The 19,272-nt window shown below is 40.1% G+C and overlaps 1 protein-coding gene across 28 annotated transcripts in view; it reads right to left on the minus strand.

The window, feature by feature from the left end:
- Positions 1–706: 706 nt before the first annotated feature.
- The window catches only part of PBRM1 (polybromo 1), a 126,682-nt gene continuing 108,116 nt past the window's right edge, over positions 707–19,272 (minus strand). For 18 of the 28 annotated variants that reach the window (XM_090021514.1, XM_090021520.1, XM_090021519.1 and 15 more), the window contains 4 exons: positions 16,304–16,450; positions 13,681–13,751; positions 10,591–10,807; positions 707–6,310 (listed from right to left, as the gene is read on the minus strand). In XM_090021514.1, coding sequence (XP_089877640.1) covers positions 6,138–6,310; positions 10,591–10,807; positions 13,681–13,751; positions 16,304–16,450 — 608 coding nt within the window. In that variant the 3' untranslated portion in view covers positions 707–6,137. The remainder of the gene's footprint in view (positions 6,311–10,590; positions 10,808–13,680; positions 13,752–16,303; positions 16,451–19,272) is intronic. The other 10 variants (XM_090021530.1, XM_090021526.1, XM_090021516.1 and 7 more) reach the window with 2 other exon arrangements.

Genomic DNA, 19,272 nt, shown 5'->3' on the forward strand with positions numbered 1-19,272 from the left:
AATCCCTGGTACCATTGTACCTATGGGCAGTTCCTTCCACCAATAAGCCCTGATGCAATGCCTCTATTCTGATTTTGCAACTTTTCAGATCTGGGGCAAACACAGGGATAACTGTGATATGCTGTATGGGTGTGACCAGATATCTCACTAACTCCAAAGGGCTCTTCTTCCAAGGAAATAGTTTTCATTCATTAAAGAAACAAGCAGTGCCAAAAATAATTTACCATCTAGGTATTTACTATTTGAATGGATGAAAGGCAGAGCTTTGTTATAAAATGGAAAACAGTCCATAAACAGGGCCACATCTGTTTTCGGTGAGGGGGGAGAATGGTTTGCTAGAGGAACAAAAGCATAAACAGCAAGTGAGCAATTGGGAGAGAAATACATGTTTTAGAAGTAAGAGTAATAGACTCGTAATTCTGGCAGTTAAATTATTTGGTATAGGAACTGAGTTCAAACACATGCTAAGCTTTACTACTATGAAATCATTCCTTATGCTAATTAAGTTCTCTGGACACCACTCTGACTTAAAATTTATGCCCAATATTCTGTTAAAGTTGTAAATTTAAGCACTCAAGTTAGATGGTTCTTAGAGCTGTTCAATATTTTTTTATCCTCATTATAGAGCCCTGTTTGGAGTGTTATTTATTGCATATTATTCAAATCTTGCTCTCAACATACAATTAATTTTTATGGCACTAATTACTAAAGTTTGAGTACCGTATTCTTTATTCCATTCAAAACATCCATTGGAGAAAATGATTTAATCTGTTTTACAAACAGGAAACTGAGGCATGAAAATCAAAGTAAAAAAGATCCAATAATTTCAGGTACCTAGCTTGATTTGCCGAAACGCCTACTTTTCAGAATGCTTAACATTTTTATAGTACTCTGTTTTAAAAGTACAGCTCCTTTTTATATCAATTTTATCAGTGAATGCTGAGCACGTCTGCAAATCAAACTATCTCAAGTTGGGCAAGGAGATAAAGAAGGTTTGCTTAGCATCATACAGGAACTCCACAGCAAAAGGAAGAAAGAATCCATTTCTCCACTCTTTTGCTACACATCCTACTAATGACAATGGTGGGGGATCCTGCAGACAAAAGTTGCCTTTTATTACATAACCCTGAGGCATCTTTAGGGCAGATCTATCCTGTTGAATACGTGGTATGCAATCATACAATTAAACACTATCATATTAGATAAGGGGACCAAATTCAGGTCATAGACACTCTTATATTCTGATGTTTCCTAACTTTTGTGTGATTGTCAAACTCTCATTGTTTTTAGAGCAGTTCTGTGTAATTGCCAAATGTTTTAAAAAGGAAATTTAAAAGATATTTCAGAATGTGTAATTGACACCCACATAGTTCATCAGCATGGTTAGAAACCTGAGACACAACATAGACCTCTGTCACTTCAGCTAACTTAATACCTGATGCCAATTTTAGATTGAAGTAGGGCAGGCTGGCATTTGATTCAGAGGTAAGAACTTTCATAGATATCCATTTAATCAGACAAAAGCTCATGCCTCTCTGAACTTGTCTCTAACTCAGTGGTTCTTAATCTTTTTAGACTCAAGACACAACTTGGAAAATGGCAGCTCTTAGTTTTCACTTGTTTTTTGACTACAGAAAAATAACAGAGCAATTTTTCTACTACAAAGAACTCAAAAAGACCACAACAGTTCAGAATGTTTTTAACACTGTGGACTCTTATTTGAAATCTCTGGCTTTATCTTGTGAATCATGTTCACACATCTAACAATGTTAATATTAAACTGCATCCTGCTACATTCTTAAAAGGATCTTAAGGGACTCCGGCTGAGAATCTGTGTTCTAACTAGTCATACCCCACCCTAGCTCCTGCCTGACTTCAGGTTAATACAGCTAACCAACCACTTACGTGCAATTATGGGTAGTAATCCTCTATATGGAGCACTACTAGGGGGGAGTAAGACATAGACTTTGCCAGATACTTGATGACAACGAAGGAACACAGATTCAGGGATTTTTAAGTTCCAGAAAGGAGTGTGCTGTAACAGATTTTTCTCCCCTGTTCCATCCAACCAATCCTTTCATTTTTACTGAAACTCTCAAAAAAATCATCCTGAGGTAGACACCTGGCATGGAAAATTTCAGTCCCAAACCAGCTAAAGTTTTGCAAAAAGACTGAAAGTTTTTAATCACAGAAGTGTCTGGCAATCTTAGGTACAAGCAGTGCTAGCAGCACTGCTAGAGTAAATGAGCCAGTCAAACTCATCATTGGCTCAGAGGGCTCTCCTAAAAGTTACGTGCAATGAGTTGGGACCATTATACCATTAGGCTGTTAAGTTAGATTTGATAGCAAATAAAAATTAGGAATAAAAAAAAATTGTATATGTGGAGTCAAGTTTCAGATCAGAAAATTTGTTGCTAAAATGGATTGTAGAGGCCCCTCTGTGGTACTGGGCTGTGAACAGTCAGTTTAAAAAGCCAATGAATGTTGAATCAATTTGAGAAGTAAAGTTTATACTCTCTTGATTTGGGAGTTATTCATTTTTGCACATTAATTGTTATATGATACGTTATTCTGATCATCTAATTTGAATTGTCCTTGAAATTTTATAGCAATGAAACCTAAAGCCTGAATTAGGTGTCTCTTTTAAAAATGTTTTTTTTCCATATTTTTTCTTTAGTATCTGAAATTTAATACTAAATGGTAGGTAAAGCTGTTTTTCCTCATTTTTAGTGTTCTAATTTAACTTACTTGACAGACACATAAAAGAAAGTCCGGAATTAGTCCTGCTCTAGTTGTGTGTGAGCGAGAGAGAGAGACTGCCAATTTATGCTTGCAGTCCAGATTTTTATTTTGTCATTGCAATCATGACTAGTTTGCTACTGCTTCCTTCCCTTTTACTAATTTATTTTTTCAGTCCCTGACCTTCACAAGGTCATATTGCTCAGGGGTCAACGTTTACCAGTATTTTCCAGCATCATTGTCCTGGCATTATAGCCTAGGAATTTCCTGCTGCATTCAGGGCAATCTATGGAATACTGCCTACTGATTCTTCGCACACACCCCTCTCATTTCCCCTGTGCATAGATCCCTACACATACCAACACTTTGATCAAAAATCTGGATTTTCAAGAGACAGAGCTACTTGAAATAAATTTTTGGGAACATAAGTCTTAATAGGACAATCAAACCTGGTTAATCCAAATCACTTCGTAAACTATTTTATTAAAACTAAAAAGCCTCAGATAAGCAAGTTGATGGTACATACATGTTAAAAGCCTGGTTACCACAAACTTTTTGGGTACACAGATGTAAGGAAAAGCCCAGAATGGATTAACCAGGTCCGAATACATATGTTGAAAAGATCACCGATACCAAAAAAATCAGAGCTTTTTTTTTTCTTTTACATAAACACCCATAGTAAATTTTCTCTTGGAGGGAAGAGAGGGAAGGAATGAGGAAAAGAAATGAATAATCCATGGCCTCCAACTGGTTTACTAAAATACAAATCCTATATTAATCTATTTTGCATTCTTACAGAAGCCAACCATTTCCCATACATACTTTTATTTTAATATTAAATTTTCATTTATGCCAATACAATGAGTGGCAATGAAAAACAAGTGATGGGTTCAAATGCCCACAAAGAGAAACATCTTATTCTTTTAAACTATTCAGAGTTAGAAAAGTTTCTTTTGCTGCCTGTGAAATTCTAGATTATAGTAATTAAATGCTAAATTTTACTGCATTCTCCACTGAAATGCCCCCAGCATACAGAAACATGATTTTGAAATAAATAAACAAAGTTTAATATAATTGATTAGGACCAGCCTAGTGGCCTATTGGTAGTGCTCTGCACTGCCGTACAGGAGACCCAGGATGTTTACAGTTCCAATCCCTTGCTCCAGGGCCAGAAGCAGTGAAGGCTGTGCCACCCAAGCCCATGGGATGAGAAAGACGCAATGCTACAAGTTGACCAACACTGACCTTTATGACAAATTAAAGACCTGAATTTTATAGGCTCAATAGGGAGTACCATCCAGTCCTCAAAAGAAAAATTCAAATAAATAAAAAAATAACTTAAGTAAAATTAATTCCAGGCTCTTTGGTGTAACTTTGTTAGATGCTTAAAAAGAGATTTGACTTTATTAATACAATCCATGATGGTTCTAAACACCCAAAAACTATAATTTACTGCTTATCTGTTTCAGCTCCATGTTCTGTCTTTGTGGTTGTTAACTGCAAAGCTGATCATCATATGAATGTATATTAAAATTATACTAAGTATATATAGATTCCAAAATGTTTGCAAAATATTTCTACACTATTAAACAAAGTTGGCAATTAAAAAAGGCTGGTAAACTAAAGAAAGGGTTAATATACCACGGGCGGATTACCGGTAGGGCTCAGAATTACAAATACAGTTTCTCTGCACACTGTTTACCTATAGTTCCTTCACATCAGTAACGTTTAAAGATTTAGTTTTCCAGTTGTGACTACTGGAAAACATTAACAAAATGCATAAGATTAGTCACAATTTATACTTGCATAAGGCACTTTCCTTTATCTCTGTAATAAGGATATCATCCCTGTTATTAATTTGAAAGCAAAAATTTAAGGTTTGGCCCACTGTACTCAAAGAAGTCATTTCTATTCTGGGTTTTTAAAATATGTCTATGATAAGTACTTCACTCACTCCTTAGATGAGGAAATATCAATAAATTAGCTCTTACGGCTTGATCATTCGCTTCAGTGATCACCATAGTCAATTTTTTAAAGTAACATTGCTTTCCCATATGTTTTTCTATTATTTACTACAATCCAAAATCTTTTGAAAACAGATGAAGTATCATAAAAGGATTTAACTTAGATAAGCAGCTTTGCAGTTAAAAAGGTAGGTAGGTTGGTTTAAACTGACTGGTAATTCTGAACAGAAAGATATCACAACCCTCAAAACTGGGATAGACACTACGTGTACCTAGAAATTAAGAAAAAGTTTGTAATGCAAGTAGCCTATTCTTTCCAACTATAAACTCTGGTATAGATTGTATTGATTTTGCACACACTGCATTATTTTATTTTAAAGCTAAATGTGTGTGTCAAAATTATTTTAATCTGTACTGTAGTACTTTGATGAAGGTGAACTAAGTCACTTAAAAACCACAAAAAAGTCTTACAAATACCAAATTATTAACAGAACACATCAATTTTAACATCACGTATATTTTTAAACAACATTGCTGAAAATTTACCCCCTCTTTTACTTACCTTCCAAGATCTGAATAAATTCAAAGCTCTGCATTTCTCTTGCAATTAAAGAGTCTAGAACCGCACAGGAAATGCAACTCCCTACACTGCTTTAGGAGTTGTCACAGAACCCTGATGACAGGTCTTGGCAGATAAAGAATTTCACCTTTTAAATGCATTCATTTGTGGTTAAGTATGCATAAATATTCTGTAACTGATTCGAGATCACAATGGCCTTGTCTATACCATCAAATAATTGGACAGGGTTGGATAACACAGCAGTCAATACACCTGTATCTTGTCTACACTAGCACTTCCACCATTGCTACGTGTGGAGCTTTATTGGTAATGAACTACAATCTGATTTTTGCTAGTGTCAGTGCACCCCTTACCTTTTCCTTTATTTATTTAAATAAAGCTTATGTTCACATCCAAGTGACACTTCTGCTGGAAGTGGCTAATACAAACAAGCACATGTACATACATTCTTCTAAGATGTAAACTATGACTAATTTCACATTCCATTGTACTTCTGAACTAATCTGTAAATACTTATTTGTTTTGCTTTTCTTTCTTATATAAAAAGTTGATGGCATCAGGTTTTCAGCAATATAGTATAAGAAAGATGAAATCTTGACTACACAAAACCAAATATGAAATCGCCTTTCAAACAAAGGAAACATATGCAAAAATTTGTGTATTTGATAAAGTCAACTTAATATAACAAAAAGTGAAATATGCTTATTAAAAATGTTCTTATATAAAAATGGTCTTGCAATGTACAGTAAAATGCAATAAAAATTATTGTTTGTTCTCTCCCCACCCTGCAACTAAAACAGCTTTTGTTCCACAAAACTTCTCATATGTTGGTATCAAAGAAGCAATTTATGTGATTAAACATTTTCTATATTGTATGCTTGACGGATGTTCAGGGTGTCTCGTAGCATCAAGTCTCGAAGGCGCCACAGTGCATCTGCCATTGTGGTATGGGCCCCTTTACTTTTCAACCAGTGTGAAGGAAGACGGCTCTCTTGTTCTTTTGTAAGATGCATATCTCGTCTTCGTGCTGAAAAATTAAAGAACAGCTCGATAACCCACTGCTCCTATTTAACATGCTTTGTCCCTTGTCTTCTATGATTTTCTACAATTAGTGGAAAAAAACCAAACTATTATACTGTACTTCCCTCTCTCTCACAGTTCTGTATTTCAGAGCATTTAGATTAATTCTTATTTAGATTTTTAAAATACCATTTATAGAATTAACCCATTGATAAGTTTTAGTATGCACTCATATCTTTGATTTCTGTTGCACTTGCATGCTTGTTTACATTTTATGTTGAATATGATATTTTGTATGCGATCAAATTTTATTAACATAGCTGTCTTTTTCATACAATCTCTCTTTACCAATTTTAACATATAAAACAACCAATGTTGAAGAAAAAGGAGGAAGAAAAACGCTCTTCTTTAGAAACTGCATCCATTGTTTAGCAAATGTTTTTTATACCGCTTTGTTTGTATACACACACATGCACACAGGCATACAATTTCATACTACAGTAAAAGCTCTGTTATCTGGCATGAATGGGGATTGGGGAATGCTGGTAATCTAAAAACACCAGTTACCGAAGGCAGGGGTTTTTGGCTAGACTCAGAGTGGAGGGTGGCGGCAATTCTTAGAGCCACAATACTTACAATCAGTGTGCATCAGGGCTTGAATTTCTTCAATATAAAAGAAGGAAAATCAGATCAAATATATTTTGTGATCTTTTACCCTGTTAATACAGCAGTACTGAACCCCCAGTTCATTGGTAAGATTCAAGCTGCAGAGCTGGGTCATCCAGCCCATAGGGTCCTCATAGGTCTGGAAATTTGGTGGTGGGGGGCGGTGGAAGCAACTGAGCCCTTATAGGCTCTGGCCCTGCCTCTAGGTCAGTTGGGGTGCCTGATAGCTCACTGTGGCCCTGGCCTAGCTCTCACATTAGGCTTAATTGCCCTTTGGCCTTCAGGCCCCGACCCTCTTGCATTGACCAGTGCAAGGGATCAGAAAGTCAGCTTGGCAACTGCTGACCCCCCATACGCCTAAGGGGTCCCTCCCGGGCTCCACCATACAGCCTTCACTCTAACCCGAGTTGGCCTAATACCCCCAACAATGCTGCCCGAGGCCTAGCTCAACTGGGCTCACCTGAGCCCCTGGCTTCACTCCTGCCAGATCCACTTTGTAGGCATACAAGCTGTTAGTCCCATGCCTAGGCTTGGCTTTGCTCTTACTAGGTCCTAGCCTTCTTCCTGGTGCTCAGGACCCCACTGGGTCCCCTAGGAACCTCCTGCCTTCCTCCCTTACTTCCAGGGTCTTCTGTGACCAGCAGCTCAGCCAGGTGTTGCTGCTATGGCTGCCAGCAGCAGACTGCTTCCTCAGCCCTGAGGGCCTGGATCTAAAATGGCTGCCTCATCAGGGCTAGACCACACCTTCTAGCTGCCTGCTCTCAGCCTTAAAGTGGCAGACACCAGAAGTATTCTGTCACACATGTACCCCCTTAAAATGGCTACTGGGGGGGGGGTCCTCCCTGCTGCTTACCATGAGGGCTCATCTGTTGCCTGCAACAGCCCACCAAGTGGCGAGCACCCCAATTGCGATCCGCCACGTTGACCAACTGTACAGTTGAGAGAAATGTTTGTCAAACGTATGTATAAAATGCTCTTGCTCAGGTCTGGGAAAGAAGCAGCTACAATGGAAACTGAACACCAGGTAAAACTTTTGTTTAACTTCATTATGTATATGTAAATGAAAAATGAAAAGATGTTTTTCACATACATAATGGAATTAAAACTGACTGCATTATTATTATTAACATATGGTTCCTGAACCAGCACTGCTACAATAACACTATAAACCTACTCTCCAGAATCAGAAGCAGACTTTTCTTTCTGCCATTGTTGACTGCAATATCAACAGCAATACTGGATTTTCTTTTTTGACTTTCCCACATATCCTATCAGTTAATATCTCTGACCATCAGAAAAGGGTCAGTAATATCTTCTTAAAGGGATAACCAACTTGTTTTTGTAGAACAAGGAGAGTATAAGTATACAGTCAGTGATTTTATGTTTCTAATAATTTTAAATTATGTTTTCAGCATAATGACTATAGTTATAGCCATCTGATTTTGTTACCCTTGCTGAAAGCAACACAGACCAGTATTTCAGTTGGATATTTCCTGTTCTATTCTTTAAAGTGTAAAATATTATTTTCTAATCTACATTTGTTTTTGTAGCTGTTTACCGGCTTCACTTTTTTTTGTTTAACGTGAGGATTATATTCATTGAGCTGATGTCTAACTCAGAGTAATTCTATTGTCTTGCGAGACAGACAGATGCCTACTACTACTACCACCAAGACTGTGATAACGCAGGAGTTGGCAATTATTTTGGCTGGAGCACCATTTACTGAGTAGCCCTGCTCCTTGATAGTTGCCCCGCCCCCTGGTTGCCATCTTGGGACCGTAAATCCCGCCCCTTAATCCTTAACCTTTGTCACCAGAAGTCCTTCCCCATGCTCCTGGAAGTACTGCTTTCAGCAAGGGAGTTTGCCATCTCGGAACCAGAAAAATACCAAATTATATTTTAAAAAAATCAAATATACACTACAACATCCATTAATTTGATTTCAAAAAACATTTGTGTCTTGATTGATATACATTTGTGTAGTGTACATAGAGGTGATTGCACAACAGCTTAAAATTAAGTCTTGTATATTGTGGGGGTGGGGTATGAGTGGATGGGTATAGGTTTGTGGGCAGCTGTTGGTGTGTGCGTATGCGGGGTGTGGGGGAGGAAGCACATGGGTGTATGTGGATATGTGGAGTGTGGGATTTGTAAGGGGCTGAGTGTGTTGTGAGGGGAGGGTGGCTGGGGAGGCTGTGTGGCATGTGTGGAGGGGGAGGGTGGCTGGGGTATGTGAAGGGGTGTTGGGGTCTGGATGCATGGCAGTGCGAGGGGGTGTAGGTGTATGTGTATGGTGGGGTGTGCGTGGGACTCACCTTACGAACATACACACACTGTCCCTCCTTCACTGAGCACATGCACACTCAGTCTCTCCCTCATTGTACACACATGCACACTTAGTCCCTTCCTCATTGCACGCCCCCCCAGGCCCCAGCTCCTGGTCCTGGGGCACTGGCACGGCTCTGTGTTCCCACTTGCCACCACTTCCCCCACACACCTGATCTACCACCACTGTCCCTCTCCTGCCATTTCCACATCCCCACCCGCCACCCCCCACTCCAGCACCATTTCCCAGCTGCACTGCATGGAGCCAGCCCAGCCAGCTCCTATTGAGTCCTGTGGTCCGGCAATGCAGCCGGGAACCACATAGTGCCAGGGTGGCTGGTGGGCAGATGGGGCGGGGGGCAGAATAGCAGGAAAATGGCAGCAGCAGATGGGGGGGGCAGCGGCAGTGAGCAGGAACACAGCGACAGCTGGGTGGGAGTGCAGGGCCCATGCTGGTGTCCTAGGGCCAGAGCTGGCGGGGGCTCAAGGTGGGGTGGCAGGAGCATGGGCACCCAGGCTAGCAGGGGCTCTACGGAGTTAGATTGTTTCCCCGCTATCCCTGCTGCTGCAGCCCAGCCCTGCTCCATAGAGCCCTTGCCAGCCCAGGCCTGCACTCTGCTGCCCTGTCCTGGGCCCCTACTGGACCTGGCTCCAGGACACTAGTGTGATCCCACCCAGCTGTTGCTGAGCTCCCGCATGCCAACTTGCCACCACTTCCCCACTTTCCTACCTACCGCCGGTGCTCCTCCCCATTCCCTCGCCAGCTGCTCTAGCATCATGAGACTCCTGGCTGCATTTCCAGACCGCAGGAATCAACAGAAGTCAGCCTGTCTCGGCCCTGAGGACTGAGGTGATTGCCCATGGTCCTTCCTTGCCTCCCTCCCACCCCGTGTTCTTAGCTGAATTTCCTGGAGGGAGACAGGGAACAGCCCCAAGGGTGCTGAGCAGAGGCTTTCAGTTGCGGGGGTGAGAGTAGGGCTGGGCAGGACTTGCTGCTGTAGCTGCTGGGTTCTGCCACCCCAAGTTCCTGCTGCCAGCTCCTCCTGGGTCCTACTGCTGCTGGAGCCTTCTCACCTTTGACAGGCAGCAAGGGGCAGATAATAAATAATTTTCTAAATTTTTTAGGGGCCCTACAAACCAGATAGAAGGGCCTGGCGGGCTGGATTTGGCCTATGGGGCAGATTTTGCCTGCCCCTGTGATAACCTCTGTAAAAGGAATAATAAAGAAATAATTGATCCAAAGTAATAAACACATACTTGGTTTGTCAGTATCCAAATTAGTGTGGAGAACCTTACCTGAAAGGGTCTGGTCCCACTTGCTAATACTATTTGATTCAGCGCTAAGCCCTTCAATATATTTCAGGTAAGCCTCAGAATGAAGAAGCCTCTGTGTCTTTGGTGGAGGGGAAACAAACATTGGAGTTGTGGGCTGCTGCATAACTGGCTGACTTGCTGGGCTTTGACCTGGATACGGAGGTGGTGCTTGCTGGCTGGGTGGCCCAAGAATTCCCATCTGAAATGACAAAACAGGAATGAGAGCATTGCATTTTTGGTTCAGCTGCATGTGTTCAAGCACATCACTATTTTAATCTATTCAGCTGTGTCATATATATTGTGTTTAAGTGTCAGGAAATACTCAGACAAATGTGTCCCCTGCCAACATGGAAGAGACTAATAGTTTAATTCTGTGTTAGAATGTATTGTTATTCAGAATTTAAGCACAGAAAACAAAATGTCTTAAAACAGGGTAAGAGTTTTGGATGACATAATAACAAGCCAGGGTTCCGGCTTTTGGGTTTTTGGTTTTTTTTCAGAAGGGGCAGACACAGGGCTTATAAATATTTTCAGTTTTACATTTCTAGCTCCCAATCTTTGCCCCTTACATACTTACAGACGGCCACCAAGTCCCCCCTCAGTCTTCTCTTCCCTAGGCTAAACAGTCTTAGACCCCTATGCTTTACTTGGAGTGTTTGCCCTCCAGGCCCTTAGTCATTCTTGTGGCCCTTCTCTGGACCCTTTTGGATTCTCCATGTGTTTTTGAAGTACGGCGCCCAGAACTTGACACAGTGCTCCAGCTGGGGTCTCACCAGCATCAAGTACAGAAGAAGTATCACTTCCTTAGCCCTGCTCATGACGCATTGTCTAATGCATCCCAGTATGCTATTAGTTCATGCTGGCCAGGGCATCTCCTCCTAACTTACATTCATGTTGCTGGTTACTTCTCCCCAGATGAAGCACTCTGCATAAGAATGCCATATAACCTTGTTGAATGATTATTTAGAAAAAGGGCAATGCTTTCTCTCACATAAAAACCAGAAGGCATTATCATTAGTTTAACAATAAACAGAAATGATTCACATTGGCTTAAGAGAAGATAAAAATACTGTCATTTAAAGGCAGAGATGACACTTAATTAGGTATAACTGAATTAACCAAATTAGAATTTGGCCAAGAAACTGTGGATTAATATGCATTATATTTCCAGCCAGGTATTTTAATAAGAATAAATTCTCAGATTAACTTTGGTTTTAGATCTTATTAGGGAAGACCATGTACAATAGGACAGGGGCAGGCAAAATATGGCCTGCAGGCTGCATCTGCCCACCAGGCCATTCTATTCGGCTTGTACAGGCCCTAAAAATTTTAAAAATTAATATTTATCTGCCCCTGACTGCCTGTTAAATATGACAGGAGTCAGTGGCATCAGGACCCAGAGGGAGCCGGTGGTTGAAGCCAGCAGGAGCTGCAGCAAGGCCCACTGGCCTTGCCCCACTCCTTCCCCCAACAAGAAGCTTCTGCCTTCGAAGAGGCTTCTGGCCTGGGACCCTGGGACTGTTCCCCACCTCGCTCTGCTGGAGAGGGAAACTCAGGTAAGAACAGGTGGAGGCTGGGGAGGATTACTGGTGCAGCACCACACAGTTCCCAGATGGCTACTGTGTGGTGCCAGCTAGGCCAGGCTGGCTCTTGCTGAGCCACATGGTTCTGGACCTGCAGCTGGAACCACATGGTGCTGGAGCTGTGGGTGGGGAGCAGCGGGCCAGTGGGGAGCGGTGGGCTGATGGGGAGCAGTGGCAGCAAGTGGGGAAAGAAAGAAAGCATCAGGAGAAAGATAGCAGTGGCAAGTGCAGGGGTGAGGGGTGGGGTGGAAGCGTCAGTGGGTGGGAATCCATGGTCCCCAAGGGCCAGGGGCAGAGGCAGCAGGACCCAGCTGGGAACTGCAGGGGATGAACTGGCTCCTGGTGCGTTCTACAGTTCTGGCATTGCAGCTGGGAACAGCGTGCTGCCAGGAGGTGGCCAGCTGTGTTGGTCAGCTCCATACCATGCCACTTTGTTCCTGGCTGCAATGCCAGGACCATAGAATGCAGCATAAGCCAGCCTAGCCCCCACGGTTCCCACCTGGCTTCTGCTGCTGCCCCTACCTTCGGCATGCCTGCAGTTCCCACACTTGCAGTGGGGGAATCCATGTGCTAGAGCTGGTTTTCTTCCCTGCCCCTTGCTGTGCAGGTCCACGGACTAGGAGTGGAGGGAGCCCTGCCCCCTGCTTCCCCACGGAGTCCAGCGTGGGGTTTCCTTTTTGTGAGTGGGGGAGCTGCAGGCATGCAGTGTGGAGCCCCAATGATAGAGGCGGATGGGCAAGCTGCACTCCTCCCCCTGCACATTGCGCTGGCTGGAACTGCGCCTCACCATGTGCCAGTGCCTACACCTGGCATGAGCTCCCTGAGCCCCTGCTGCTGCAGCTGCCGGCAGTGGGGGCTGCACATTATGGGGGGAATGTTCGGGGGAGCCCTGCACCCCACAAACCTCACACACCCACACCCTGTCCCCACAACACCCACCAACATATACACACTTCACAACATACCCCATGCCCCCCCAACACACATAGACACACCTCCCCACAAAATATATAAGAGTAAGACTTTATTTCTGAGCTAGTGTATCCCTTCTATATATGGTACACAAACACAAATCATGGTAAATATTTTTTGTAATAAAATTAAAACATGTTTTAGTAGGTGTTTGACTTTTAGTGTACGATTTGTTTTTTTTTTCTGGTTCTAAGATGGTAACCCCCCTCCCAAAAGCAGTATTTTTGAGAGGCAAGGGGAGGGACTTCTGGTAGCAAAGGTCAGGAATTAGGGGACAGGACTTTTGGTCCCAATAGTGAATGGGTGCAGGGACAACTGTTAAGGGGTGGTGCTACCCATGCAGCTCTCAACAGCTCGCCTAAACTTGTTAAGTGGCCCTCTAGCCAAAATAATTGCCTGTCCCTGCATTAGGACAAGACTGAGACACTGATCTAATACTAACGCAGAGGGGGCACAATCATCTACCAATAAATAAACAGGACTTTTACAGTTTCATAAATAAGGCAAAATTTCTTACCTGCTGTCCAAATGGGTTTCCTCCTGGTGCTGGAGTGCCTACCATGGAAGATACATTTTGACTTATAACACCTATATTTCAAAATATAAACAAAATTTTAGCAAAGTGATAATTTCTATTTTCTTCTTTTTATAGAGTTGTATTCTGTTATCACTATTTGATTTAATACCGTTACTATTTTAGCCATGAGAGCAACATTACTTTTAAAAGAAAATTTAAAGATTAAGGAGAAAAACAGAACAAAACTGTAACACATCAGGATGCAGTATGTTAGATTAAAAATAGCTGTTTCTCAATTAAAAAAAAGAAGTTACTAATTTTCTTGTTCTCTTTTTACTATATTATTTCTTGACTAAATCTTGCAGTTCAAACTGTGCCTTTGTTTGATAGCAGCCACCTCTTCTAAGTAAAAATAAGAAATATTCCCATGTTCAACACTAGCAAAACCATGACATTTCTGTTTTGCTGTACCATATCATCCCTCTAATACAGAAAACATTTTTATTAAAAGTGAGGAGACTTGAATATTCTTAAGGACAAGACAGATTCACAGTATTTGTTTGCTTTATTATAACTTTCAAAACCGAAGGAAAAAAAGAATCTGTTTGCAGAAATATTTTGGAGGCATTTTCTCTATTGCTAGAAGTGTACCAGGGAACAGACAATGCAAGTCACACACAAAAATTTACAAACCTTTTTCAATTGTCCAATTCATTACATTTTAAATAAAATTGCCTGAGACTAAACAGCAAAATGAAAGCTACTCTTAATGATGATCTTCTACTTGCGTTTCTAGTTTTGTCATAATCAAATTACATTTATTTTGAAGTTGAAAATGAAGTATAAATTTCACCAGATGTAATTTGTTATGCAAGAAGCAAAGTCTGTTTGGCAATACTTTTTATTAGAAAACCGATATGGTTGGGAGAAGTGTTGGACAAGAACTTGTGCACAAAAGTGCCCTTCCTCAGGTAGTGACTCAGGAAACAAAGCATGTTGCTGATTTTTCCAGTTGGGATTAATAAACAAATATCCCCTTAAACCTAGAATACTGGAGTATATACCAAACCTTTAATATTATGCTCTTATATTTTACTGGCTTGGTGGGCAGGAGATAGACTATAGCATGCAGCTGTATCACTAAGCTAAAGTACTATGCCGACTCATGATATTAATATGAATCGTATACACCAATGAGAATGCAGTTTACATAACCAGTGCTGAAAGATTGCTTTTAAAAGTGATTTGCATGCAAACACAAAGTCCTGTCAACAGGACTATAGGTAAGCATCTATCATTACCAATGGAACTAAAGATACTGCTTTTCCCTTATAGAGCAACACCTTAACTGCTGAACATAATATTATAAATAGCAAAACCAGATTACATCGTTGAGCTAAAAGGAGAAAGAATCATCAGCAAATTGGATGAAGTCAATTTTCCTAGAATAGAGAAATCAGTGACATTAGAGGCAAGTGTTACCTACACACTGAGTTTTCCCTTTCTGCCTGATATAATAATTCACTACACTTTCCTGAAACAATTAACACAGAAGACAAAAAGAAATGGGGAAAATGCTGTCTTTTGTCAAAGTAACTGTTGACTTAAATAAAATATTGATTTATTTTACCTAAATATGCTTTGAACTGACATTATTTTAAGCCTTGGACATAATCTAAGACCAGTCTTTAGCACTGTTGGATAATTTATGATCAAGGATAAGACTCCTTACAATTTTAAAATTAATCCATAAATGTGCCCAATCCCAGGTCTAAATTGCAAAGATGAGGACTGCTTCTAATTTTATTCTATGTGATGACTTAAAAATTCAGTACCAGTTTCTAATCTTGTAATATTTTAATGTAATTATTTATCTGACCTATTATTGGTACATAGGTATTTTTAGTCAGATGGCTGAATTTAAACTAAATATTAAAAAAAATGCACAGATGGAAAATATTTTCATCAGGAATAGCCAGGAAGACACCTAATTTTTTAGGCCAATAAAAAGTAACTGCATAGTATACTCACATATGAGTGTAAGAACTAAGCTGTTTTAGGGGTTTCAAATTTCTAGTAAATCAGGCTGCAAAGGCACAAGTTTTTAGCAAGTGGAATATTACATTTCAGGGGGGCACATCTACATGAGACGCTAACTGCAGAGTAGCGTGTCACAGGACAAACAGTGCTAATAAGCTATTGCGCAGTATGATTAGGCTCTTGCACAGTAGAATCACTAAAAAGGTGTTCTCCGGCGCTACTGCTCAGTAACTCTGGTTACTGTGCAGTTAGTACCTGATTATACAAGTACTAAATTAAATGAGTAATAACCACTATGTATTAATAAACATATAGATGTATCCAGTAACTATTTTGCTGCTGGCTCACTACATATATTATTCTGTCAATGTTTATAAATATTCCATTAAGTTCAACAGACATTTAGGATCCATCTGGTATATTCAGCAGCACAGCAGGTACATTACAGCTAAACATACCTAAAAAAGTTCAGGCACAGTCAAGCAGTTAAGCTATGAACAAGCAAGCTGCAGTTTGTTCCTGTAAGAGCTAGTTAAATGGTAAGCACATGAAAATGAAATAATGAGTGAATGAACATTCTTACCCGGTGGTGGGATGCCTGGCATACCTGGCGAAAGTTGGTGGGGTGGGGGCACCCCAGGGTGAAGTGGCTGCATGCTGCCCATGCTAACAATGCCATCAAGTGGGCCCTGCAAAGGTGGCAGCACCGGTGGATAGCCACCTATCATGCCTTGAAGGACACAATAAATTTCAAACATGCATCAATAACATGCAATATGATCTAAACAATAAAGACATGCACTACCCACAAATAAGCACCTTTAGTACAGCACAGCAATACTATAATTAGTATCTTACAAAAATGCACAAAAACTTAAAGTTATAAATATGATATGCTATACTTCAGATGAATCACTATTCAATGTATACATGTATATACAAATTTAATGTATATGTAGGTAAAAATAAATGCTGAATATTCCAATGTATATTAATACACAGAATAACATTCAGTTACAATTAAATGTTACTATGCAAGCAATTTTAATATAGCATTAAGATCTGCCATTTGCATTCTATTAACAACACAACACTAAATGCATCAATTTATGCACATCCATACTTTGTGGAATAACACTATGGGCAAACCTAACTGGAACAAAAAACATTCTTTGAGCACTTTTTCATAATATATATGCAGAATTCATTTATAAAAAAGGTAATTTATAATGCATGCACTCAACTCAATGTCACAGCACCCAAGATTTTACTGTTGGATGTTTTATAAACTACCTTCTGTACCAATAGAGCAACAGTTTAAGTGAAAGTTAAATATCTGACAGAAATGAATGTGCTGGACACTTTACTGAGTTACAACCTATGTTAGTCTACTGGAGTTAAATAGTGCAACATGGAACATCATCTGACATAATTTTACCTCTGATACTTCCTCCAGCGACATAGAGAGCAAGAGGGAAAGCGAGAGGGTGAGCCGAGTGAGACCGAGGGCAAGAGCAAGCGAGCGAGTGGGCAGGCGAGAGAGCAAGGGAGTGAGAGAGGGAACAGGAGCGCAAAAGCGTGAAGGAGAGGGCGCACCAGAGCAAAAGAGTGTGTGCAGCAACCAGCAAGAGGGCACATGTGACAGAGGGGTTGCGTGGGCACGACAGAGAGGGGGTGCGAATGTGAGACAGAGTCAGAGACAGAGAGATGGGGAAAGAGAGAAACAAGAGAGATGGGGAGAGAGAAAGAGAAAGACTCACACACACACACACACACACACACACACACAGAACTAGAGAGAGAGACAAGGTGGGAGAGAAATGCAGACAAAGGAAAAGAGAGAAAGAGACCGGGGGGGGGGGGTGACAGAGCCAGAAACGGGGCAATAGAGAAAGGGGATGACAGACAGACAGAGGGATGGAGACACAGAGAGAGAGAGAGAAAGAGAGAGAGGGAGAGAGAGAGAATGCTTCTGTCCTCTTTGTCAAAATCTCTCTAGACCAGGGACAATTCAGTATCTATTCATACCTATAGTGTTGTCAGTAAACAAACCTATAGCTTATTTACTTATTAAGCTCTACACCTCCAACTTGCTTTTCTGATCCCTATTTTTTTTAAAGTTTTCAAATTTTGCATGATATGTCGACAGATAGCTAAGGAAACATTTGACAGACTATGAGAAGATGACTGAGAATGGCAGCATTTCTAAAGAAATGAGAGATAAGTTTAAATATGCAAAATACTGGAGAATCTACAGTACTGTACCTGTTGAGAAACTGACCTAGAGAGTGTCCATTACCCTGATAATGAACAATCCTCATAAAATAAAACTTTCAGAGTACAGTTTATGGGAATAACACTAGCTGATAACTTTTCAACAGCTCTGACTAGATGCAGTCCCTTTAATTAAAGGAGTTACATGCTCAGAACCAAAGAGAATTTGTAATTTGAAAAAAAACTGGTAGCTTGCTCAGAAGGTAGTACAGAACTGAGAAACTTTCATTGTAGCGTGCATTTCAAATGGGATCAACAATCAAATACAGCAGTCTGGTTACACCTAGATCAATCTAAATTACACAAGAAATCCTCAATATTTTAGAAAATAATTTTTTTATTATAGTAGGTATCCATTTTTATTATTATTTAAAAACGTATCTGTATGAATCCATTAATGTATTTCAATCCATATATTTTACTGAAAACACTAAAACCACAGACAGACAAAAGAATCCATGTAGTGTAGTTCTCACGGTAGCTAACGTCCCACTAAACCACCTTATTATAATCATCTTCAGCTCAGACATTTGAAACTTTTAAAACCTTTCCTTTTGATTACAAAAGCTTATTTTTATATATGTCCATCATTTTAATTTAAGCCTTACTCAATAACTGATTTACTTAATATACTACAGCAACATCTGCATTAAGGATCTGTTCCTATTGCTCATACTATAGTTTTAATGACTGCTTTCAATGTCTCAGCATGCAAGCTCCACCATGGTTTTTTTAAGTACAAAATAAACAAACAGGAAAGTTACATTTTTGGTCTCCTGGGTAGATGAATAACACTTTTAGAACTAATTACATCTCCCTTTTTCTATTAAAACTGCATCTGTAAATAAGCTTTTGTAACATTTATTTTACAAATGACTAGAGATTTGCTCCAGAAAAGAAGTGCATCTTGAAAGGACCCAGATTTCTCCACCAAACAGACCATAATAAAGCCCTGCAACTAGTCCCACAAAGCTTTATCATTCATATCAAAGTATATATGGAATTCTTGATTTTTCTATCACTTTGATACTAACTTAAAGGTTGGGGAAGTAATGAGCAAAACTTTCAATTAATTTATGTTCAGACATTTCCAAATAAAATACTTCTGTAGACTGAGAAGTATAAGACTCCATTATTTAAAATAGGCCACAAAATTGTAAAAAAAATTATAAAGATAGTGTAGACGTATTATATCAATAGTAAGGAAACTATTTGAAGATATATGCATGATAAAGTGGAGAGAGAAGGGAAATCATTGTCATCAGCTTGTACCAAGAG

This window comes from Crocodylus siamensis, chromosome 11 (assembly GCF_052110815.1).
Source record: "Crocodylus siamensis isolate JL-2025a chromosome 11, ASM5211081v1, whole genome shotgun sequence".
Classification (NCBI taxonomy): domain Eukaryota; kingdom Metazoa; phylum Chordata; order Crocodylia; family Crocodylidae; genus Crocodylus; species Crocodylus siamensis.